The sequence below is a fragment of the Papio anubis genome, chromosome 20 (assembly GCF_008728515.1).
Source record: "Papio anubis isolate 15944 chromosome 20, Panubis1.0, whole genome shotgun sequence".
NCBI lineage: Eukaryota > Metazoa > Chordata > Mammalia > Primates > Cercopithecidae > Papio > Papio anubis.
This window is the reverse complement of record NC_044995.1, coordinates 31,173,019-31,198,810: the sequence shown is the minus strand read 5'-3', so window position 1 is coordinate 31,198,810 and position 25,792 is coordinate 31,173,019. Positions and strand designations below refer to the sequence as shown.

Here is a 25,792-nt window from a genome sequence, read left to right as displayed (position 1 = left end):
AAGCATCCTTGCCTTTTATTAAGAGGAGCCTTTAACCCACTCTGCTTTAGGAGAGACTGTAATTCCCCTAAGTTGGGCCCCTAACCCAATCCCATGCTTTACCCAGGTGTATGCACCCTACTCACTCAGTGTCAGCCGTTAGTGGGCACAGATGGTTTTCCTTTGGGTCAGAGGTCTCTTCAATATAGTCCCTTTGTGATTGCCAGAAAAATGTTACTGGAAAGAAGTCCTGACCCATACCCCAAGAGAGGGTTCCTGGATCTTAAGAAAGAATTCAGGGCGAGTCTATAGAGTAAAGTGAAAGCAAATTTATTTATTTATTTTTTTTTTGAGATGGAGTTTCGCTCTTGTTGCCCAGGCCAGAGTGCAATGGCGCGATCTCGGCTCACTGCAACCTCTGCCTCCCGAGTTCAAGCGATTCTCCTGCCTCAGCCTCCCTAGTAGCTGGGATTACAGGCATGGGCCACCACGCCCAGCTAATTTTGTATTTTTAGTAGAGACCGGGTTTCTCCATGTTGGTCAGGCTGGTCTCAAACTCCCGACCTTAGGTGATCCACCTGTCTCGGCCTCCCAAAGTGCTGGGATTACAGGCGTGAGCCACTGCACCCAGCCTGTAAATTTATTAAGAAAGTGAAGAAATAAGAGAATGGCTTTCTCCATAGTCTGGTTGCCCATTTTTATGGTTATTTCTTAGTTTTATGGTAAGCAAGGGGTGGAATATTTATGCCTCTCCTGTTTAGACCATTATGGTGTAACTTCCTGATGTTGCCATGGCGTTTGTAAACTGTCGTGGCACTGGTGGGAGTGTAGCGGTGAGGATGACCAGAGGACACTCTGGTCAACATCTTGATTTTGGTGACTTTTATCCCACTTCTTTACTGCAAGCTGTTTTATCAGGTAGCTGTTTATGACCTGTATCTTGTGCTGACCTCATATCTCATCTTGTGACTTAGAATGCCTAACCATCTGGGAATGCAGCCCAGTGGGTCGCAGCCATATTTTACTCAGCCCCTATTCAAAATCGAGTTGCTCTAGTTCAATATATCATTGACAGAGTCTGTGTCTGGCTATGTGATAAAAAAGAAAAGAGAGCACCATGTAATATATAATGGAAGAGTGTTTCTTTCCATAAGCTGTTCCTGGAGAACACAAAGGATGAAAAATTTTATTAATCACAGCTATTTACCAGGGTTATCGATATGTTTCATCTTTCCCCACCTCTTCTTTTTGTTCCATACATTTCTTCTGTTTGATTTTTCCTGAGTTGTATCTTTTATAATCGGTAAACATAACTCCAGTGTTTTGCTGAGTTCTGTGAGTAGCTCCATCAAATTATTGAACTTGAGGAAGGTCGCAGGAGTCCTCAGTTTTTATTTTTTATTTTTTATTTTTTTTGAGACGGAGTCTCGCGCTGTCACCCAGGCTGGAGTGCAGTGGCGTGATCTCGGCTCACTGCAAGCTCCGCCTCCCAGGTTCAGGCCATTCTCCTGCCTCAGCCTCCGAGTAGCTGGGACTACAGGCGCCCGCCACCACGCCCGGCTAGTTTTTTTTGTATTTTTAGTAGAGACGGGGTTTCACCATGTTAGCCAGGATGGTCTCGATCTCCTGACCTCGTGATCCGCCCGCCTCGGCCTCCCAAAGTGCTGGGATTACAGGCTTGAGCCACCGCGCCCGGCGAGTCCTCAGTTTTTAAACAGTAGCTCAGAAGTGTAGATGAGCCTATGGGGTTTGTGACTGGCAACTGCAATGAGGGCAATGTTATGAGACTAAGCCCTGAATCAGGGTCTTTGCTGACTCTGCATGGTGTCAGAATTCAAATGTTAGACATTGAATTGGTGCTAGAGAATTGCTTGGTGTTCAGCAAACTCTACAGATTTGGTGCTAGTAGAAAGATATCACCGAGACCTTTCCTGGAATGGAACTCTTGGTGTCTTGCAATGGGAGGCTCTGTTCTCTGTGTAAAGGAAGACAGAGCCTTTCATTGTCGTGTGATTCCAGGTCTCCTCCTAGGGTAAGAGAGGATGAAAACTTAGAGGAAAGGAACTCTGATGACAGACCCCTTTTTCCCACAGCTGTCACCACAGGATTCTGACCCACTCACAGACATACCCACTAGACATTGACATGTCCACACCCCTCCCAGGACTAGTCATCACCCTTGGGAATTTCACCACAGCATTGTGGATCCTAGTGTTTCTTGCCCAAAACCCACAAAAGTGTCTGCAAGTCTTCTGGCATATCCCAACCCCCAGACAGTGAATCTGCAGCAACCTGTTTTCACCACCTACGTAGGTGGAGACCACCTGTTTATAATCTCATTTGCCTGCATGGACCCAGAAGTAAATCAGAGTACAGCCCCACCTGGGCTACTATCTGCAGAACAAACAATCCAGTTACATTGCATTCTTCCCCACCCATGGGTTTTCTTTTTCTACATGTGTATGTGTGCAGGGTTGTTTATGGGTAAAATTGTGTCATGGGGGTTTGGTGTAGGTGATTTTGTCACTGAGGTACTAAGCATAGCAGCAAAGAGTTATTTTTTTCTGATCCTCTTTGTCTTTTCATCCTCCATTCTCAACTAGGCCCCTGTGACTGTTTCTCCTTTGTGTCCATGTGTTCTTGTTATTTAGCTCTTACTTATAAATGATAACATGGATTTGGTTTTGTGTTTCTGCATTAGTTTTCTAAGGCTAATGGTCTCCAGCGCCATCCCTGTTGCTGCAGAGATCTTAATCTTGGTGGTGTTTTATGGCCACATAATCTTCCATGATGTTTATGTACCATATTTTGTTTTTATTCTTTATTTTTTTTGAAGACAGTGTCTCACTGTGTCACACAGGCTGAAGTGCAGTAGTACAGTCGTGGCTCACTTCAACCTCAACCTCCAAGGCTCAAGGGGTCCTCCTACCTCAGCCCATTAAGTAACTGGGACTACAGGCACACACTACCACGTCTGACTAATTTTTTTCATATTTTGTAGAGATGAGGTTTTGCCATGCTGCCCAGGCTCGTCTTGAACTCTTGAGCTAAGGTAATCCACCTGCCTCAGCCTCCCAAAGTGCTGGGATTACAAGAATGAGCTTTGTTGTCTGACCATACCATATTTTCTCCAATCTAGGCTACCATTGATAGGCATTTAGGTTTATTCCATGTCTTTGTTATTGTGAACAGTGCTGAAATGAACATGCATGTGCATGTGACTTTATGGTAGAATAATTTATATTTCTTTGAATATACACCAAATTAAGAGGTTACTGAGTCCAATGGTAATTCTGTTTTTAGTTCTTTTTTTTTTTTTTTTTTTTTGCTTTTTTGCTGTTGCTTGTGTGCCGTTTCCGGATGTTGGGTCTCTGTGGGCTCTGCCTCCCGGGTTTACACCATTCTCCTGCGTCAGCGGCCGGAGTGTAGGGGGCACCAGAGGCCCCCCCCCCCTCCCGCCGCTAGTTTTTTTTGTATTTTTTAGTAGAAACGGGGTTTCACCGTGTTAGCCAGGATGGTCTCGATCTCCTGACCTTGTGATCCGCCCGTCTCAGCCTCCCAAAGTGCTGGGATTACAGGCTTGAGCCACCGCGCCCGGCTCTGTTTTTAGTTCTGTGAGGAATCGCCACACTGCTTTTCACAATGGTTGAACTAATTTACACTCCCATCAGCAGTGTATAAGCATTCCCTTTTGTCTGCAACCTTGCCAGTATCTGTTAGTGACTATTTTTTTCTTTTGAGACAGAGTCTCACTCTGTGACCCAGGCTGGAGTTCAGTGGCATGATCTTGACTCACTGCAACCTCTGCCTCATGGGTTCAAGCAATTCTCATGCCTCAGCCTCTTGAGCAGCTGGAACTACAGACATGCACCACCACGCCCTGCTAATTCTTGTATTTTCAGTAGAGATGAAGTTTTCCTGTATTGGCCAGGCTGGCCTGGAACTCCTGACCTCAAGTGATCCACCTGCCTTGGACTCCCAAAGTGCTAGAATTACAGGCATGTGACACCACACCCAGCTAATTTTTGTATTTTTAGTAGAGGCAGGGTTTCACCACTTTGGCCAGGCTGGTATCGACCTTCTTACCTCAAGTGATTCACCTGCCTCAGCCTCCCAAAATGCTGGGATTACAGATGTGAGCCACTGCTCCCAGCTTGTTCCAGCACCATTTATTAAATAGGAAATTCTTCCCACATTCCTCTTGTCAGCTTTGTCAAAGATCAGATAGTTGGAGGTGTGTGGCATTATTTCTGGGCTCTCTATTCTGTTGCATTTTTGTATGCATCTCTTTTTGTATCAGTATTATGCTGCTTTGATTACTGTAGCCCTTAAGTTTGAAGAGGGGTAATGTAATGCTTCCAGCTTTGTTCTTTTTGCTTAAAATTGCCTTGGCTATTCAGGCTCATTTTAGTTCCATATAAATTTTAAAATAGTTAATTTTTAGTTCTGTTTATAATGTTTTTGGTAGTTTGTTAGGAATAGCATTAAGTCAGTAAATTTCTTTGGGTAGTTTTGACATTTTAATGATATTAATCTTTTCTATCCATGAGCATAAAATGGTTTTTCATTTGTTTGTGTCATCTTTCCTTTCTTTAAGGAGTGGTTGGTCATCTTGTCATAGAGATCTTTCACATTCCTAGTTAGCTGTATTCCTATATATTTATGTGTGTGTATGTGGCAATTGTGAATGGCATTATGTTTTTTATTTGACTTTTGGCTTGGATGTTGATGTACAGGGATGCTACTGATTTAGTATCCTGAAACATTGCTGAAGTTGCTTATCAGTTTAGAGAGGTTTTCTGCGGAGACTGTACCAATTCTATGTCGAATAGGAGTTTGAGGGAAGGCATCCTTGTCTTGTGCCAGTTTTCAAGGAGGAATGCTTCCCACTTGTGTCCGTTTAGTATGTTGGCTGTAAGATTGTCAAAGATGACTCATTATTTTGAAGTATATGCCTTCAGTGCCTAGCTTGTTGAGGGTTTTAAACATGAAGGATAGTAAATTATATTGAAAACTTTCTAGAATCTATTGAAATAATCCTGTGGTTTTTGTCTTTTGTTTTGGTTTATGTGATGAGCAACATTTTTTTACTCTTTTTAAAAATTTCTTCTAAAAAAGCAGGGGGATACACGTGCAGAACATGCAGGTTTGTTACATAGGTATATGTGCCATGGTGATTTGGTGCGCCTATTCACCCATCCTCTAAATTCTGTCTCCTCACCATTCACCCCTCAACAGGTCCTCGTGTGTGTAGTTTCACTCTCTGTGTCCATGTGTTCTTATTTTTCAGCTCCCACTTATGAATGAGAGCATGCAATGTTTGGTTTTCTGTTCCCGTGTTAGTTTGCTGAGGATGCTGGCTTTTAGCTTCATTCATGTTCCTGCAGGGGACATGATCTCATTCCTTTTTTTTTTTTTTTTTTTTTTGAGACGGAGTCTTGCTCTGTCGCCCAGGCTGGAGTGCAGTGGCACAATCTCGGCTCACTGCAAGCTCCGCCTCCCGGGTTCACGCCATTCTCCTGCCTCAGCCTCCCGAGTAGCTGGGACTACAGGCGCCCGCCACTGCGCCCGGCTAATTTTTTCTATTTTTAGTAGAGACGGGGTTTCACCATGGTCTCGATCTCCTGACCTTGTGATCCGCCCGCCTCGGCCTCCCAAAGTGCTGGGATTACAGGCGTGAGCCACTGCACCCGGCCTGATCTCATTCCTTTTGATGGCTGCATAGTATTCCATGGCATGTATGTACCACATTTTCTTTATCCACTCTATCATTGATGGGCATTTGGGTTGGTTCCATGTCTTTGTTATTGTAACTAGTGCTGCGGTAAACATGCGCGTGCATGTGTCTTTATAGTAGAATATTTTATATTCCTTTGGGTATATACCCAGTAATGGGATTGCTGGATCAAATGGTATTTCTGGTCTAGATCCTTGAGGAATGACCATACTGTCTTCCACAATGGTTAATTTGCCTTCCCACCAACAGTGTAAAAGTGTTCTATTTCTCCTCAGCCTCACCAGCATCTGCTTCTCGACTTCTTATTATTTACCATTCTGACTGGTGTGAGATGTATCTCATTGTGGTTTTGATTTGCATTTCCCTGATGATCAGTGATGTTGAGATTTTTTTCTTTCTTTTTTTTTTTTGAGATGGAGTTTCGCTCTTATTGCCCAGGCTGGAGTGCAATAGCGTGATCTTGGCTCACAGCAACCTCCACCTCCTGGGTTCAAGTGAATCTCCTGCCTCAGCCTCCCGAGCAGCTGGGATTACAGGCATGCGCCACCACGCCTGACTAATTTTGTATTTTTAGTAGAGACAGGTTTCTCCATGTTGGCCAAACTGGTCTCGAACTCCTGACCTCAGGTGATGCAGCCGCCTCAGCTTCCCAAAGTGCTGAGATTACAGGCATTAGCTACCATGCCCAGCTGAGTGTTTTTTCATATATTTGTTGGCCACATAAATGTCTTCTTTTGAGAAGTGTCTTTTCATGTTTTGCCCACTTTGTGATGGGGTTATTTTTTCTTTTAAATTTGTATAAGTTCTTTTCTGGATATTAGACTTTGTCAGATGGGTAGATTGCAAAAAATTTCTCCTGTTCTCTCAGTTGCCTGTTCACTCTGATGATAGTTTCTTTTTTTTCTTTTTTTTTTTTTTTGAGACGGAGTCTTGCTCTGTCACCCAGGCTGGAGTGCAGTGGCCGGATCTCAGCTCACTGCAAGCTCCGCCTCCTGGGTTCACGCCATTCTCCTGCCTCAGGCTCCCAAGTAGCTGGGACTACAGGCGCCCGCCACCACGCCCGGCTAATTTTTTTTTGTATTTTTAGTAGAGACGGGGTTTCACCATGTTAGCCAGGATGGTCTCGATCTCCTGACCTCGTGATCCGCCTGTCTCAGCCTCCCAAAGTGCTGGGATTACAGGCTTGAGCCACCGCGCCCGGCCTGATAGTTTCTTTTGCTGTGCAGAAGCTCTTTAGTTTAATTAGATCCCATTTGTCAAATTTTGGCCTTTGTTGCAATTGCTTTTGGTGTTTTTGTCATGAAGTCTTTCCCATGCCTTTGTCCTGAATGGTATTGCCTAGGTTTTCTTTTTTTTTTTTTTTTTTTTTTTTTTTTGAGACGGAGTCTCGCTCTGTCGCCCAGGCTGGAGTGCAGTGGCCGGATCTCAGCTCACTGCAAGCTCCGCCTCCTGGGTTTACGCCATTCTCCTGCCTCAGCCTCCCGAGTAGCTGGGACTACAGGCGCCCGCCACCTCGCCCAGCTAGTTTTTTGTATTTTTAGTAGAGACGGGGTTTCACCGTGTTAGCCAGGATGGTCTCGATCTCCTGACCTCGTGATCCACCCGTCTCAGCCTCCCAAAGTGCTGGGATTACAGGCTTGAGCCACCGCGCCCGGCCTGCCTAGGTTTTCATTTAGGGTTTTTATGGTTAAACATTTAAGTGTTTAACCCATCTTCAGTTAATTTTTGTGTAAGTTAACTTTTGTATAATTTTGTAAGGAAGGGGTCCAGTTTCAGTTTTCTGCATATGGCTAGCCAGTTTCCCCAGCACCATTTACTTAATAGAAGATCCTTTCCCCATTGCTTTTATCAGGTTTGTCAAAGGTCAGATGGTTGTAAATGTGTGGTGTTAATTTCTGAGGTCTCTGTTCTGTTCCATTGGTTTTTAACATGAAGGGATGCTGAATTTTATCAAAGGTTTTTTTCTATTGAGATAATTGTGTTTGGTTTTTTTAAATTGAAAGTTTATTAGCTTTTAATATAAGAATGAGAAATAAAAACCACATAAATTGTAACATTCTTTTTAAAATAAAATGGCTATTAATACTTGAATCTCCAAGCTCTGAACTCCATAAACAATTTTTTTTTTTGAGGTGGTAGATTGTAATATTTTTATATCATTATTTAACATGTATTTATATGTCCTTTAAAAATGATGGAAATTGCAGCACAATATGATGTGAAGCATTGCTATAGTGGAGGAAGTATTCCTGGCCCAGAAATGCTTTGTTTATGAGCAAGGTTCCTAGGATTAGATTTGAGAAAGTAGGAGAAATAGATTTCACATAGTTGAGAACACTTATCTCCTTTTAGTTTTTCAAATTTAGATGACATTATCAGTCTCCTAAAATTATTTTTTCCTTTCCTTTTAAAGCCTGAAATAAGTGTTCCTAAGGGTTAGGTGAGTTATTTCTTAAATAGCAGGATTTAATGGGACACCTACAGCTTGGTAGCATGTAGGATGATAAAACAGCTGTTCATATCACCTTCTATCATTAGGGTCCAATTATTTTTATTACATGTTAATTAACACTGCTCTTCAAAATCTTGCTTTACATTAAAGAAACTTCGGGGATCAATGCATATAGAGCACAGCTCTACAAGTAACTCCTTTTAAAAAGAGAAGGGCATTTTATGGAGATACAAGATATTCCAAATGTTTAATGTAATTGTAAGCTTTGATACTTGTAGAAGTATAAATGCTACAAACTTTCACAAAACCTTGCCTGAATGTTTTTCTTTTCCTTCTTTTGAAAGGGGATCTGGATGTCACCCAGGCTGGAGTGCAGTGGCATGATCACGGCCCACTGCAGCCTTGACCCCTGAGGCCCAAGTGATCCTCCCACCTCAGTCTCCTGAGTAGCTGGGACTACAGACACATGCCACCATATCCAACTAATTATTTTTATTTCTTCTTCTTCTTATTTTACAGACATGGTTTCACTGTGTTGAGTAGACTGGTCTTGAACTGCTGTGCTCAAGTAATCCTCCCACCTCAGCCTCCCAAAGTACTGAGATAATAGGCATGAATCACTATGCCCAGCACATTTCTTTTGCATTTAATTTTGCATTTTTCTAAGAGATGGGGTCCCGATATGTTGTCCAGGTTGAAGTGCAGTAGCTATTTCTATAGACACCATCATGGTACACTGCAGCCTCCAATACCTGACCCCAAGCAATCCTCCAGCCCCAGCCCCCAAGTAGCTGGAACCTCAGGCATGCACCACCACACCCAGCTTCATTTTGAGAATTTTGAGTATAAAGCTTTTAATTTTTTGCTTCAGTCAATGTCTGCCATCTTCAGGAGTGACTGAAACAAAAAATCAAATGCCTAACATTCAGGAGACAAATGCCAGGTGCACCTGTAGTCTCAGCCACTCGTGTGGCCAAGGCTAGAAGATGGCCCAAAGCCAGGAAGTTCTAGGCTGCAGTGCACCATGACTGCACCCGTGAACAGCCACTGCACTCCAGCCTGGACAACATAGCAAGACTCCCATCTCCTAAAGAAAAAAAACAAAACTCTCAAATGATGTTTTTCTTTTTTTTTTTTTTTTTTTTTTTTTTGAGACGGAGTCTCGCTCTGCCGCCCAGGCTGGAGTGCAGTGGCCCGATCTCAGCTCACTGCAAGCTCTGCCTCCCGGGTTCACGCCATTCTCCTGCCTCAGCCTCCCAAGTAGTTGGGACTACAGGCGCCCGCCACCGCGCCCGGCTATTTTTTTGTATTTTTTTAGTAGAGACGGGGTTTCACCGTGTTAGCCAGGATGGTCTCGATCTCCTGACCTCGTGATCCACCCGTCTCGGCCTCCCAAAGTGCTGGGATTACAGGCTTGAGCCACCGCGCCCGGCCTCAAATGATGTTTTTCAAAGGTTTATAGCATTTATACTCATGCTGCAGTGCCTTAGAGGACCCAAACTATATTAAAGCTTAAAAGTGCTATACTTTTTCTTCACTGTCACTGAACCACCATGTTGGTTGGCATTATGAAAATATATTTTAATACATTTATTTAACAAGATAAAAATTATCAGAAAATGAGAAGCACCATTTATAGTTCACAAGAAATGCAACATGGACTTCAATAGAATTAGATATTAATAACCAATACTTCCTCTGTTTATGACCCCAAACATGCTAAAATGCTAAAGTAATGCTTGCAAAGAATATGAATGACAAATGTTATCCATCAGCTTTTTGGTATAAAATGATTGCCAATGACTAGCAGCTTCAAGGGTAACAGTAGGGAGGAAGAACCCTTGAATCCCTAACGATGCTGCAGTCAGCTCCTAAGTGGCTTTAGTTAGAGTCCCTTGTTTTAATGGTAATACTGCATTGATTCTAAAGGCATAGGCAGCAAAATGTGCAAGGGGAGAAAAACTGGAAGAAACATAAAAGTTCTATGGTTAGTGTCTTTAAAGTCTAAAAATTTAAACTATTGTTTTAAAAAACCTAACATAGTTCACAGCTATCGGCCCACACCATAAGCAAATATCTGTGTGTGGGATGGGAGCCTTCATTTTGGAGTGGTTTTTGTAACTCTGTTTACATTAAAAATGACAGAAGAGTGTTTTGTTGCATTGACAAGGTCCCATTCTTTTCTATGGAGTATGATCCTTGTTGTCCATGAGTCTCTTGAATTTGAGCTCTTTCCTTTTGATGAAAACACTAATTTTGCTGGGTTTTGAGCAGGAAAGGTGATATTTGTCCAATGTTTGTAGATGGACAAATATCATCTACAAATGATAGATGAAGGTCGCATGACATTATAACCCCTCATTTCTCCCTTTAAGAGAGGATGGCTTTAGAGTGCTGAATACCAATGAAGTTATCAGTGCTGAAAGACCTTCGTGTACCTGCTCCACACCAGTCTTTATCTTCACATAATCTAGAAATAGCCTCTAGGTTCCGTGCTCTTTCTTTGCTAAGAGGAGAAAATAGAAAATTCAGGTTGTTGTCATCTGCGTAGGAGAGAAGGTCAAAGTAGTGTTTTGCACAAACCTAGCAGGAGCATTAATATTAAACTGAAGAAGCTCCGAAAAATGCCTTTCCATTGCATTCATGTCCTCAACTGTAATGCCCTTGAGGATCTGGCAGTAGTCCACAGTCCATACAGCCTGATCATAGGAAACCTTGGAGGCAAGAAGAATGGCTCCCAGAACAATCCTTTTCCAGTTAGTGGGACAAATGTTGATTTCAGCATAAGTTAAAAACTTTTTTCAGTAAACCAAAGTTACTGTTGTACATTCAGCTGTTAGCTGCGCAGCACTAAAAAGAGTACGAACAAATCTGTAAATAAACTTGTGCTCAGGATCATGCTTAAAGTATTCCTGTGGAACTTTTTCTCGTGTAAGTGGATGTGATCTTTCATCAGAAATATCCAGGGATCTATTTGCATCTCTGTTCTTTATGTGGTAATATATTTCTGAGGTCACACATTTTACTGTGGTTCTAAGATTAGGCTGGTTGACTGTTCTGTCATCTAGAAATATTGTTGAGCATGAGCTATACTTTTTAGTAAGCTGTCCTGGAGATACATGATTTAAGTGGTTTCTTTTCCTCTTTTCTCGCACATCAGTTTGAGATTTGCTCAGGAAAATTGTGCTTGCCCTTGGATGGTCAGAAGGGTTTGACTCCAAGGCTAAATCTTCGGGCATCTCGCGGTTGCTGACGTGCTGCAGGTGGTGGCCCTGGCCCGCTCCTAAATCCAACTTGGCAAGCTCCACAGCAGCCGGAGCTACCGCCACCGCATCCCCTACCCGGATGCCGCCTCGTAGACGTCGGATGCGCAGTACACCTCACACCCTGCGCACTTGCCCAGCTTGAGGCTGGTACTGGGGGACACGCAATAGGTCAGCGTGTTTCCCATGGGGCGCCTTCGCTTCTCTCCGCTGCCTCCGGCGCCTTCGCTAGCCCCCCTACTCCGAGGCCCTGCGCAGCACCCCGTCCCCCAACAATGGCGCTGTCGGGGCTGCACCGCGCAAGCAGATGCCTCCTTTCCTCAGTTCGCCCACCCACCCCGCGACCCGCCCCGGGCAGGCCTTGGGGCTCCTCGCACCCTAGCGCCGCTGCCGCGGCCTCCCCAAGCTGACTCCTCTCCAGATAATTATGTGTTTTTGTCTTTTGTTGTCTTTATGTGATGGATTACATTTATTGATTTGCATATGTTGAACCAGCCTTGCATCCCAGGGATGAAGCCAACTTGATAGTGGTGGATACGTTTTTTGATGTGCTGCTGGATTCGGTTCTCCAGTATTTTTTTGAAGTTTTTCACATCAGTGCTCCTCAGGGATATTGGCCTGAAGTTTTCTTTCTTTTTTTTTTTTTTTTTTTTGATGTCTCTTAACAGTTTTGGTATCACAATGATGCTGTTTTTATATAATGAGTTGAAAAATAAGTCCCTTTTTCTCAATATTTTGAAATAATGTTAGAAGTGGTACCAGCTCTTCTTTGTACATCTGGTAGAATTCATCTGCAAATTTGTCTGGTTCTTTTTTATTTGTGGTTGGCTGGCCATTTAAAACCAATTCAATTTTGGCACTTGTTATTGGTCTGTTGAGAGATTCAACTTCTTATTTGTTGAATCTTTGAAAGATGTATTTTCGCTCCAAGGTTATAGTCCTCAAGCTTGACCCAGATGAACTCTCTACTTATGTTCATGTTGCCTCAGTTTTTTCTTTTAGTTAGACATATTATTTAGAATGTGCCAGAGCAGTCTCTATAGGGTAGCTCTCCTTTGATTTACTCTGTTTGCTGTAACACCCAAGGATGCAGAGCCAAGTTGATCCCACCTAGAATCTGCACATAAGGTCTGGCGTCTGCCTGGGATTTACAAGACAGGGCCAGAAGACTTTGAATTGAGAATGTACTGAAAACCAACAGAAGGCATTTTCTATATTGCGAGATGTCAGCGTAGAAATCTTAAAGCTCCCATTTGAGAGTGTGGCTCTTTAAGCTTTTCAGATCTTGTTCAGTGACCTGCTACAGTTATGTGAGAGACTCCAGGTGTAAATAGAATCTGATGACAGAATCTGTAAGTGTAAACAAGCATCTTAGTGAGAGATCAAGGCCACAAAGTATCCAGAGCCATGACCACAACTATACCTACCTGTAAAATATGATACTGGCGTAGAGTATTGTTGTTGCTCTTACCCAAAACCTAGCAAATCAGGATAGGTGATCCAGGTTCTGGAGCTCCACCAAGGCAGTTCCATCTTCTATTTAGAATCAGCATGAATTTCTCTCAGCCTGGCTTATCATTGGGCCATCAGCCCAGGGTCACTAAGAACCTTCTCACAATCACCTAGATGTCTTTGAGACATTTGAGGATGTCCAGGGCAGAACTGTGTCAGGCTGACAAGAGTGGTTGATTCTGCTTGTGTCTCAGTGTAAGAGAAATGGGTCATTCTGTGTTTTTTTTCTCCCCTCATATAAGAGATAACTTTGGTTTGTACCCAGATGAGAGTTTCTCTAGTTTCCTGTTACTTTGGTGAAAGACAAAGAGGAGGTCTGGTGACTCAAAAGATAAACTAATTGCTTCCATTTTGTAAGGTCATTCAAAAAATAGATGAAGCAGTCATGGTCCCTACCATCCGGAAACTTTTGATCTAGACTAGCAACTGGATACATGGTTGAATTAAACAACATATGGTTGGTATGGTGAATGGATGTGTGCAAAGCAAAATAAAACTTTGGCCTCTTCAGCCGGGCGCTGTGGCTCATGCCTATAATCCCAGCACTTTAGGAGGCTGAGGCGGGTGGATCACCTGAGGTCGGGAGTTCGAGATCAGCCTGAACAACATGGAGAAACCCCATCTCCGCTAAAAAAATTAGCTAGGCGTGGTGATGCATGCCTGTAACTCCAGCTACTCGGGAGACTGAGGAGGAGAATCGCTTGAACCCAGGAGGCAGAAGTTGCAGTGAGCCAAGATCGTGCCATTGCACTCCAGCCTAGGCAACAAGAACGAAACTCCATCTCAAAAAACAAAAAACTTGGGCCGGTTCTTTTTACATTGTTGTGTCTTCTGAGGTTATCACCTGAAGGGATATTTATGGACTGAGGAGTTATTATTTGTGTATCTTTTACTTTATTGAGAATACATATTTATCTTCTAATAAAATTATTCCAGAAAACTTTTAAAAAGTCATTTAAATTGCTTGATAGTATAGTTATAAAATTGACAGAGCAGTGGCAAAAATAGATAAAAGTTACATAAAGTCTGGGATTTAAGTTTTTCTTAGGTAAGCTTAGGAAAAACAGAACTGGAAATACCCCAGTGGCATAGAGAACAGAATTCTACATAGGGTGCTTTCCCTGCCCCATTTCTGTTCAGTTTCACCCTTTTTGAAGGCCTTCTTTAGGTCTCGCCCACTCTGGAGTCTTGCCTTTCAGAACTGTTTTATAAAGGTCAGAGTTTTGGCCAGTAAATCCTTCTGCCTTTCTAGAGCGGGTGCTTACAATTTCCTGCAACCCAAAAGCAGATAAATAAGAAAAATAAACTATACATTTTAACATCTTATTTCTTAAAATTTTGTATTAAAACCGGTGCTTACAGAAACATTCCATTTAGCAACGTGTTTTCTATTCCTGCAGTTCCAGTAGTTGCTCCACAAATCACAGACAAGTAAATATAAATAGAAAAAAATTTCTTAAACTCTTTCTATGCCCCACTCCTCTGTCTATATTTAGCTTTATTCTCTACATTAAAAAAAAAAAAATCAATGACAGAGAAACAAGAGGAAGAAGTAATAATGCTGGGCCCTTTATCTAAATCCTGAGACTTATTGAACACTTAGTATCAACTTCCAATGTGTTATGCCCAGCACAGTGCTCTGTATTATACTCTTGAGCACATAGTACCTGCTTAATAATTATACATTACTACATATGTACATGTTGTTTTCCAAATGCAGACTTATTCCAACATTGCTGCCTTCTGTTTCCTCTGTAAACTTTAAAGAGCCAGCAAATAATATAAAACTTCAAGATGAAGTGTAGTTGTCTTCATTTGTACCAGAAGTATTTGTGTTGTGACAAGAGTGCTGAGTGTAAGGAACTCTGTGCTGTGCCCGCTTTCTCTAACTAATGCTAATGATGAGCCCGAGGGAGCACACATCAGCATTGACAGGGGACTTGTTTGAAACACCCATCCATGGACCCTTTCCAAACCGGCAAAATCACATTATGTAGAGTGGGACCAACATTACCAAGTGATTTTTAAGTTCATTAAAGCTTGAAAGGCAATGTTTAGCTTAGTGGTTATCAGCCTAGGCTTCTCATTAGTATCACATGGCCAATTGGCAGAAACCTCTTGTTTCCTCCCCACAGCTCCTGTTTATTGTTGTGGGTGGAAGCATCCATGTTGTTTAAATGAAGGGCCTCATGTGACTCTGACGTGAGGCCAGAATCAAGTGTGAGGGCTTCAAGATACATTCATGAGAGTTAAGTGCCACCTTTGCACTAAAGGGTGGTTACAGGACCTGTTCTGTTTGGGTTTGGTAGGGACAGGACAGTGTGGCCCATATTTCCATTACTGTAGCAGAAATTGCTGGTGTTTGTGGCAGGGGAGGGCACCTGAGGACAGGAAAGGAGAAACATATTTTTACATCCATGGAGCAGCACGTTGTTCTTGAATCTCTTCTGTTATAAAGGAAAGAAATGAGTGGACTTTTTGGTCTTGGTCCTTCTGTCTGTGGGTCTGATGCTAGCAGGTAAGAAGATGGTGCTGACGTGTTTAAGGCAGTTTTCTCAAGAAAAGTGTTAACTTGTTTAGAGAATTTCATCTGAAAAGGATTCCAAGAGAAGGAGGAGAAAGAGGATTTTTTTTTTTTTTTTTTCAGCTAAACATGTCTCAGATCAAGAGGTTTGTCTCTTCTTTCTTCTGGAGTCTCACGCATTTAGTATTTGCAAACCTTTACTTCTCTACTTGTGTTTTTCCTTACTAATGAGTTTAACTACTTTTTAAAATTCTAATGGTAGTCAAAGGTCTATGCAGAATATTTATTTCCTGTGTACTAGAGCCTTCTCTACATTCTCAATATCATGGCTTCTTATATGCCATGCAGAATTCCTGCCATGAATTTATGATCCACTATTAAAAATGTTCCCATTATGGCTGTTGAACATGGAAGGATGTGGATACTCAAGATTCCTATTGGGAAAAGCTGGGGTTTACATGGAGGATATGTAATGTTGAGGTTCCATCAGTGTTCTCCATTAGCTCTATGCAGAATAGGATTAAGAAAATACTTATTTAAATAAGGTGGCATTTATTACCCAGAAAGTTCAGGAAAAAGTACTGAGAGATACCTGCTCTGTAGGGTGCTAAAGAAAGACTACTTAAAATCATTATTGGAGCCGGGCGTGGTGGCTCATGCCTGTAATCCCAGCACTTTGGGAGGCCGAGTCGGGCGGGGCGGATCACGAGGTCAGGAAATCGAGACCATCCTGGCTAACGCGGCGAAACCCCATCTCTACTAAAAATACAAAAAATCAGCCGGGTGTTGTGGCGGGTGTCTGTAGTCCCAGCTACTCCGGAGGCTGAGGCAGGAGAATGGTGTGAACCCAGGAGGCGGAGCTTGCAGTGAGCCGAGATCGCGCCACTGCACTCCAGCTTGGGGGACAGAGTGAGACTCTGTCTCAAAAAAATAATAATAAATAAATAAATAAATAAAATCATTATTGAAAATTACAGAACATTGGAGATACCTGTATCTTGAACTTTGCATAAAACTGATGTTTCTGTATGATTGAATTCAGACTATAATTTACTTTTTGAGGGGCAATATCTAGGCGATGATGCTGTGTTCTTCTATGTGCATCAGCACACCATAAAATGTGGTTAATATTAATAATTTACTTGGTTAAAAAGCGCTCTGATGTTTCTTTCACTACAGAGTTAACTATTTTTCTTGTCATTATTAGGTATCTTTATGCAGATAATGTGCATAAGCCATCACATTTAATGTGGCAGGTGCCCTTTTTTCTTAGGTTTTCTTTGCATGTATCTGTCTTCGGAAAATGAAGTCTCTTTGTTTACAGGCCAGAAAAATCAGGCAAAACACAGGCTCTTCCAGCTACTGGATGTTTCACAGAATTTTCTTTTGGGGCTAAAAACATTGGCATTACTAGTGAGCTATTAGAAATTCAGAAACTCAGACTTCATTCCAGATCTTCTGAGAAAAAGTCTGCACAGGATTTCCAGTTTATTGTACACATTAAAATTCAAGAGGTGCCTTCTAACTCAACATCTCTTTTTTGTCTAAAAAATACACACAGCTCATTCTTTATGATGTAAATATTGCACTAAAAAATGTATATGTTTGTGTTTATGCTCTTAATTTTATACTTTATTATCTAAAAAGTATCATATATACACTGGTGTTGTGGATCTTATGCCATTCTCTTCTCTCAGAGTTAGAGGATATTTTAGAGAATATTTCTGGGTTAAAAATTACTGCAAATTTTCAGTTATTTCTATTAATCAGAACCAATTCTCTTTACTCTGTTGTTTCATTATAATTAAAATGATAATTTCTGCTCATGGCCACTTGGTAAATATATGTGTGTCTGTGTGCTTATGTTTTTCAGGGGCCATTGACATTTAGGGATGTGGCCATAGAATTCTCTCTGGAGGAGTGGCAGTGCCTGGACACTGCTCAGCAGGGTTTGTATAGGAAAGTGATGTTAGAGAACTACAGAAACCTGGTCTTCTTGGGTAAGAATACCTTTAATACACAATTTCTAATATACCCTAAAGATTTCCTTTCTCTTTTTTTGTGAAATGATTTTTGGTAATTTATGCTTTGCATAAATGAGTTTCTGATCCGTTTTTTCAAGAAAATCTTGAGACTTTGTCTGTGTGGAAAAGAATGTCTTCAAGATGTTTCATCTTGACCTGAACTTCCCACATTCCAAAGCTGATCTGTATCCTTCACTCTAGATCAGTGGTAATTCCAGAAATTTAGTGGCATAAAATATTGTTGCCCATGATTTTAGGCCGGACATGGTGGCTCACTCCTGTAATCTCAGCACTTTGGGAGGCTGAGGCAGGTGGGTCACGAGGTCAGGAGTTTGAGACCAGCCTGGCCAACAAAGTGAAAATACAAAAATTAGCCAGGCATGGTGGCACGTGCCTGTAGTCCCAGCTACTCAGGAAGCTGAGGCAGGAGAATCGCTTGAACCCAGGAGAACGGGGGTTGTAGTGAGCCAAGATCATGCCACTGCACTCCAGCCTTGGCAACAGAGCAAGACTCCATCTCAAAAATAAATAAATGTGTATGTATATTTGTCCATATTTTAAAATCTATTCGTCACCACCAATTTTTTGATTCATGAGTACTGGATAGTGAAATTAAGGACCTACAAGTTTTAAAGATTTTCTAAATATTTAGAAATTTCTCTCATTAATTAGTATTTTGGGATTATTCTAGAATATTCTATCACCTCCTCTTTACTAAGCATACGACTAGGATGCTAATTGGAGAATATGAAAAAGATTCATGTTATTTATTTCTAATAAAGCAGGTATTGCTGTCACTAAGCCAGACCTGATCACCTGTCTGGAGCAAGGAAAGGAGCCCTGGAATATAAAGAGACATGAGATGGTAGCCAAACCCTCAGGTAGGTGAGAGTGAACACAGCAGATGACACAGATGAGAGGTCCAAAGGTCAAAGAGAAAACTGGTCATTAAAATGTGATTTGGGAAGCTGTTCCAAAGGAAATAGTTTCTGGGATGCCTGAGTGTTTTTGTTTTTTGGGTTTTTAAAATTTTTTATTTACTTTATTTTTTATTTTTATTTTTATTTTTTTTGCTGTCATGTAGGGGCATCTTCTGTCTTATGCTTTTTAAATTCTTTAAATATTCTACTTTCCTTTTGGTGATCTTCCTTCAAGTTTACAGTGAAAGCCAGAGTCCTTTTAATGGTGTATAAAAGACTGTACAATCTGCCTGCTTTTCCATTATTTTGGGGTACACACAGATATCTGCATGATTTTGGGAAACTCTATGTTAAACTATTTTTTAGTTCTCTTTTTTCATCCTGTCTGAAATGTGTGAAAGTAGTGATTTCTGTTCCATTGATTTGTTTGTTAATCTTTCTGCACATTCCGTCCTGTTTTTACTACTATATTCTTGAAATACAGATAGAAATTATAAAGTATAATACCCCTCTGCTTTGTTCTTTTGCCTCAAGATTGCTTTGGCTTTTCGAAGCTTATTGTAGTTTCTTGTAAATTTTAGAATTGTATTTTTTATTACTGTGAAAAAAATGTCACTGGAATTTTAATAGGAAGTTTATTGAAGCTATAGACTAGATAATATGACACTTTAACAATATTTATTCTTTCAATCCATGGACATGAAGTCTTTTAAAATTTGTGTCTTCAATAATTTATTTCATTGGTATCTTACATCTTTTTTGTTTTGTTTTGTTTTTTGAGAAGGAGTCTCGCTCTTTTGCCAGGTTGGAGTGCAGTGGCGTGATCTTGACTCACTGCAACTTCCGCCTCCTGGGTTCAAGCAATCTTCCTGCCTCAGACTCCTGCTTGGCTGGGACTACAGGCGCATGCCACCACACCCAGCTAATTTTTTGTATTTTTGGTAGAGACAGGGTTTCACCATGTTGGTCAGATTGTACGGATCTCTTGACCTCGTGATCTGCCTGCCTCGGCCTCCCAAAGTGTTGGGATTACAGGCGTGAGCCACTGTGCCGGTCTATCTTATATCTTTTAATGTAAAGATTTTTTTTACCTTCTTGGTTAAATTTGCTCTCAGAAATTTATTATTTTAATGCTATTGTAAATAAGATTGTTTTCTTAATTGTATCAGATGGTTTAAATTTATGGAACAATAATTTATACTTGTAGGTTAATTTTATATTTTGCTAATTTACCGAGTGTATTTATTGCTTTAGACAAATTTCAATGTAGTGTTTATTTTTTATATATATAAGATCATATGATGCACAAATAGTAACTTTTACTTATCTTCATTTTCAGTGGCTTTTTAAAAATGTTTTTGACTCATCATTCTGCCACTTACTTCCAGTCCTACGTTAAAATAGAAGCATTGACAGTGAGCACAATACAGTTTTGCATTGGTGTCTGTGAATTTGACGGAGCAGACACCTCTTCACCTTTTTGTTTGTTTGTTTTTGTGTTTTCGTGGGTTTTTTTTGAGACGGCGTTTGGCTGCTGTTGCCCAGGCAGGAGTGCAGTGGCGCGATCTCTGGCTCACTGCAACCTCCGCCTCCCGGGTTCAAGCAATTCTCTGTCTCAAAAAAAAAAAAAAAAAAAGAAAAATTAATGATTTCAAAAACACGTAACATAAAATTTACCATCTTAAATCGTTTTTTTTTTTTTTTGAGACAGAGTCTCGCTCTGTCGCCCAGGCTGGAGTGCAATAGCGTGATCTCGGCTCACTGCATCCTTCAACTTCTGGGTTCAAGCAGTTCTCCTGCCTCAGCCTCCTGGGTAGGTGGGATTATAGGTGCCCGCCACCACGCCTGGGTAATTTTTTCGATTGTTAGTAGAGTCAGGGTTTCACCATGTTCGCCAGGCTAGTCTTGAATTCCTGGCCTCAAGTGATTCCTCCGCCTCAGCCTTCCAAAGTGCTGGGATTACAGGCATGAACCACTGCGCCCAGCCTACCAAAAATTTCTTTAAGTGTACGTTTCAGGGCCAGACCTGGTGGTGGCTCACAACTGTAATCCCAGGATTTCGGGAGGTCAAGAAAGGAGGATCACTTGAGCCCAGAAGTTTGTGACCAGCCAGAGCAACATGGGGAGATTCCTTCTCCACAAAATTATTTTAAAAATTGCCAGGCATGGTGGTGTGCACCTGTGGTTTCAGCTACTTGGGAAATTGAGAGAAGAGAATTACTTGAGCCTGGAAGTTTGAGGCTGAAGTGAGTTGTGCCACTGCACTCCAGCTTGGGTGACAGAGTGAGACTGTCTCATAAACAAAAGAAAGTTTTATAGGCCAGGCGTGGTGGCTCATGCCTGTAATCCCAGCACTTTGGGAGGCTGAGGCGGGCCGACTACCTGAGGTCAGGAGTTCAAGACCAGCCTGACCAGCATAGTGAAACCCCATCTCTACTAAAAATACAAAAATTAGCGGGGCCTTGTGACAGGTGCCTGTAATCCCAGCTACTCGAGAGGCTGAGGTAGGAAAATTGCTTAAACCCGGGAGCCAGAGGTTGCAGTAGCCCAGATTGCCCCATTGCCCTTCAGCCTGGGCAACAAGAGTGAAATATCATCTCAAAAATAATAATAATTATTATTATTACATTTTAACCATGTTAAGTAGATTCACATTGGTATGCCAAAGACTTATAGAAATTTTACATCTTATGAAACTAAAAATACCCAATAAGTAACAACAACCCATTTTGCCCTCTCCCAAGCCCTTGACAAGCACCCTTCCACTTTCTGTTTGTGAGTGTGACTATTTAAGATATCTCATGTAAGTGGAATAATACAGTGTTCATCATTTTGTTTCTGGCTTATTTCAGGTGACGTAGTATTCTCAAAGTTTATCTTTTTTTTTTTTTTTTTTTTTTCTGGAGACAGAGTCTCGCTCTGTCACCCAGGCTGGAGTGCAGTGGCCGGATCTCAGCTCACTGCAAGCTCCGCCTACCGGGTTCACGCCATTCTCCTGCCTCAACCTCCCCAGTAGCTGGGACTGCAGGCACCCGCCACCTCGCCCAGCTAGTTTTTTGTACTTTTTAGTAGAGACAGGGTTTCACCGTGTTCGCCAGGATGGTCTCGATCTTCTGACCTCGTGATCCGCCCGTCTCGGCCTCCCAAAGTGCTGGGATTACAGGCTTGAGCCACCGCACCCGGCCTCAAAGTTTATCTTAAAATGTGACAAGATTTTCTTCTTTAAGTCTGAATAATATTCCATTTTATGTATATGTTACATTGTTGATGTGTTCATAAATCAAGAGACACCCGGGTTGCCTCAGCCTTTTGACTTTTGTGAGTACTGGTACAATAATCATAGATGTTCAAATATGTCTTCTAGGTCTTTTGTTGCGTATTTTGAATATAGATTCATTAATGGAGTTGCTGTATTTGATAATAATTCCATTTTTAATTATTTGAGAAACGTAATATTTTAAAATGATGACTACATCTTTGTTTTCTACCAGTATCAACAGAGGTTTCATTTTCATTGCATCATCAACAGATTTGGCGTCTTTAAATAATTTATAGTGGCCATTGTAATGGATGTGAGGTGATTTCGTTTTTCATTTTTATTTTTATGCGTTTCTCTACAAATTATTAATTTGTAATTTGGTCAGGCTGGTCTTGAACTTGTAACCTCAGGTGATCCACCCACCTCGGCCTCCAAAGTGCTGGGATTACAGGTGTGAACCGCTGCGCCTGGCCTGAATATTAACTCTTATCACATGTGACTTGCAAATATTTTCACCCATTTCTTATGAGGCATTTTCACACAATTGAATTTTTTTTTTCTAATGTGGAGAAATTTTGAAGTAGAGTGTAGTTAAATTTTTCTGTTTTTTTGTTATTGTTCATGCATTTAATGTTGTAGCTAAGAAAATGATGCCGGCCGGGCGCGGTGGCTCAAGCCTGTAATCCCAGCACTTTGGGAGGCCGAGACGGGCGGATCACGAGGTCAGGAGATCGAGACCATCCTGGCGAACACGGTGAAACCCCGTCTCTACTAAAAAATACAAAAAACTAGCCGGGCGAAGTGGCGGGCGCCTGTGGTCCCAGCTACTCGGGAGGCTGAGGCAGGAGAATGGCGTGAACCCGGGAGGCGGAGCTTGCAGTGAGCTGAGATCCGGCCACCGCACTCCAGCCTGGGCGACAGAGCCAGACTCAGTCTCAAAAAAAAAAAAAAAAAAGAAAATGATGCCAAGACCCATGTCATGACTTTTTTCTATTTTGTTCTAAGAGATTTGTTTTTTTATGTGTGTAAGTATTTTATTGAAAACATTTTTTATATATGGTTCAAGGAAATGATCCAACTTTATTTTATCAGTGTTGATATTTAGTTCTTACCATTATTTTTTGAAAAAATTACCTTTTCTCTATTGTATGTTCATGGCAGCTTTGTGGAAGTTCATCTAATCATATACTCAAGGGTTCATTTCTGAACTCTATTCTGCTCTTTCATCTGTTTATCTGTCTTTGTATTAGTACCATACTGTTATTGTTATTGTAGCTTTTAATGTTTTAAAATCAGGAAGTATAATGCCTCTGTTCTTTTCATGGGTGTTTGGTTAGTTATAATTCACAATCAAATATTTTAAAGAATATTTCTGTAATAACTGTGCTATTGAGATTTTTATAGAGATTGTACGGAATTTGTTCACCTCTGTAGGTTATATTGGTATCTCAACAAAATTAAAATGTTTGACCCTTAGCAGGAATATGTTGAAGAATGTATTTTAATTTAATTTAATTTTATTTATTAGAGACAGAGTCTTCCTATGTTGCCTAGGATAGTTTCTAACTCATGGGCTCAAGCAGTTCTCTTGCCTCAGCCTCCCAAAATGGTAGTATTACAGGTGTGAGCCATTGCACTCAGCTCATCTGTTTTATATTTAGATATTGTTGGATTTGCCAATTTTACTTTTGCTTTTAATTCCTAGTTTTATTCCGTTCTGGTCAGTTACCATGCAGTGCATGATTTTATTCTTCTTAAATTTATTTGTTTGTTGTCGTTTTCAGACAGGATCATACTCTGTCACCCAGGCTGGAGTATAGTGTCATAATTTTGGCTCACTTACACCTCAGCCTCCTGAGTAGCTGAGACTATGGGCATGCACTACCATGCCTGGCCAATTTTTTGATTATTTGTAGGGACGGGGTCTCACTATGTTACTGACACTTGTCTTATACTTGTGGTCCCAAGGGATCCTCTCACTTTCGTCTTCCAAATTGTTGAAATTATACATATCAGCCACTACACCCAGCTGGTATTCTTTAATAAGACTTGTGTGTTCTAACAGAATACATCAGGTATAAATAAGAATATTGTTTATTATTTTGCTTTTAACTGAAAAGTTTTGTACATGTGTGTTAAGCCTAGTTTGTCTGTGGTATGGTTTGGATGTCCATGTTCTGCAAACCTCATGCTGCAATGTAATCCTCCATGTTGGATGTGGAACTAGGTAGGGAGGTTTTTTAGTCATGGGGGCAAATTTCTCATAAATGCCTTGGCACCAGCCTTTTGATAATCAGAAAATTTACACTTCATTAATTCAAATGAGAGCAGTTCATTAAAAGAAGCTGGCTTTTTTTATTTTTTCGAGATGGAGTTTCACTCTGTAGTCTAGGCTGGAGTGCAATGGCACCATCATGGCTCACTGCAACCTCCACCTCCCTGGTTCAAGGGATTCCCTTGCCTCAGCCTCCCAAAGAGCTGGGATTACAGGCACCCACCACCATGCCCAGCTAATTTTTGTAGTTTTTTAGTAGAGATGGGATTTCACCATGTTGGTCAGGCTGGTCTCGAACTCCTGACCTCATTGACCTCCCAAAGTGCTTGGATTACAGGTGTGAGTCTCTGTGCCTGGCCTGAACCTGGCTTTTTCACCTCACACTTGCTCTTTTTCTTACCACATCCAGTTTCCATTCTTTGCATATGGCTAGTCAGTTCTCCCAGAACCATTTATTAAATAGGGAGTTCTTTCCTTATGGCTTGTTTTTGTCAGATTTTTCAAAGATCAGGTGGTTGTAGATATAGAGTCTTATTTCGGAGTTCTTTATTCTGTTTCATAGGTCTATGTGTCTGTTTTTATGCCAGTGCCAGGCTGTTTTGGTAACTACAACCTTGTAGCATAGTTTGAAGTTGGATAGCATGATGAATCCAGCTTTGTTCTTTTTGCTTAAGATTGTTTTGGCTATATGGGGCCTTTTTGGGTTCCATATTAATTTTAAAATAGTTTTCTCATTCTCCATCAATTATCATTATTATTATTATTATTATTATTATTATTATTATTTGACAGAGTGTCACTCTGACGCCCAGGCTGGAGTGCAATGGCGCAATCTCGGCTCATTGCAACCTCCACCTCCTGGGTTCAAGCAGTTCTCCTGACTCAGTTTCCTGAGTAGCTGGGATCACAGTCATGCACCACCACACCCAGCTAATTTTTGTATTTTTAGTAGAGATGGGGTTTCACCATGCTGGCCAGGCTGGTCTTGAACTCCTAACCTCAACTGATCTGCCCGCCTCAGCCTCTCAAAGTGCTGGGATTACAGGTGAGAGCCACCATGCCCGGCCTGCATCAATGTTTATCAGGGATATTGGTTTTAAGTTTTTATTGTTGTTGTTGTTGTTTTTATATCTCTGCCAAGTTGGGTATCAGAATGATGCTGATCTTATAAAATGAGTTAGGGAGGAGTTCCTCCTTTTCTTTCATTTAAAATGGTTTCAGAAGAGATGGTACCAGCTCTTCTTTGTACCTCTGGTAGAATCCAGCTGTAAATCCATCTGGTCCTGGGCTTTTTTTGGTTGGTAGCCTATTTATTACTATCTCAATTTCAGAACTTGTTGTTGGTCTATTCAGTGATTCAACTTCTTTCTGGTTCAGTCTTGGGAGGGTATGTGTCCAGTAATTTATCCATTTCTTCTAGATTTTCCAGTTTATGTATATAGAGGTGTTGATAGTATTTTCTGATGACTGTATTTCTTTTTTCTTCTTCTTCTTCTTTTTTTTTTTTTTGAGATGAAGTCTTGCTCTTGTCCCCCAACCTGGAGTGTGATGGTGCGATCTTGGCTCACTGCAACCTCCGCCTCCTGGTTTCAAGTGTTTCTCCTGCCTGGGCCCCCTGAGTAGCTGGGATTATAAGCGCCAGACACCATGCCTGTCTAATTTTATTTTATTTTATTTTTAGTAGAGACAGGGTTTCACTTTGTTGGCCAGGCCGCTCTGTAACTCCTGACCTCAGGTGATCCACCCACTTTGGCCTCCCAAAGTGCTGGGATTACAGGCATGATCCACCACGCCCAGCCCTGATGATTGTATTAATGTAGGGTCACTGCTGATATCTGCTTTATCAT

General features: G+C 41.3%; 2 protein-coding genes and 1 pseudogene across 3 annotated transcripts in view; 2 read left to right on the top strand and 1 right to left on the bottom strand.

Annotated features, from left to right (window-relative positions):
• Window positions 1-25,792, top strand: part of LOC101014153 (zinc finger protein 708) — a 702,618-nt gene that overhangs the window by 249,855 nt on the left and 426,971 nt on the right. The window lies entirely within an intron of this gene.
• Window positions 1-25,792, top strand: part of LOC101015238 (zinc finger protein 100-like) — a 45,612-nt gene that overhangs the window by 8,227 nt on the left and 11,593 nt on the right. Inside the window, 2 exon segments of the mRNA XM_031660330.1 lie at window positions 17,341-17,467; window positions 18,274-18,372. Coding sequence (XP_031516190.1) covers window positions 17,341-17,467; window positions 18,274-18,372 — 226 coding nt within the window.
• LOC108583335 lies at window positions 9,727-11,747 on the bottom strand (annotated as a pseudogene). Its single transcript, XR_001897876.3, has one exon. The product of XR_001897876.3 is annotated as a cyclin-Y-like protein 1 pseudogene (transcript).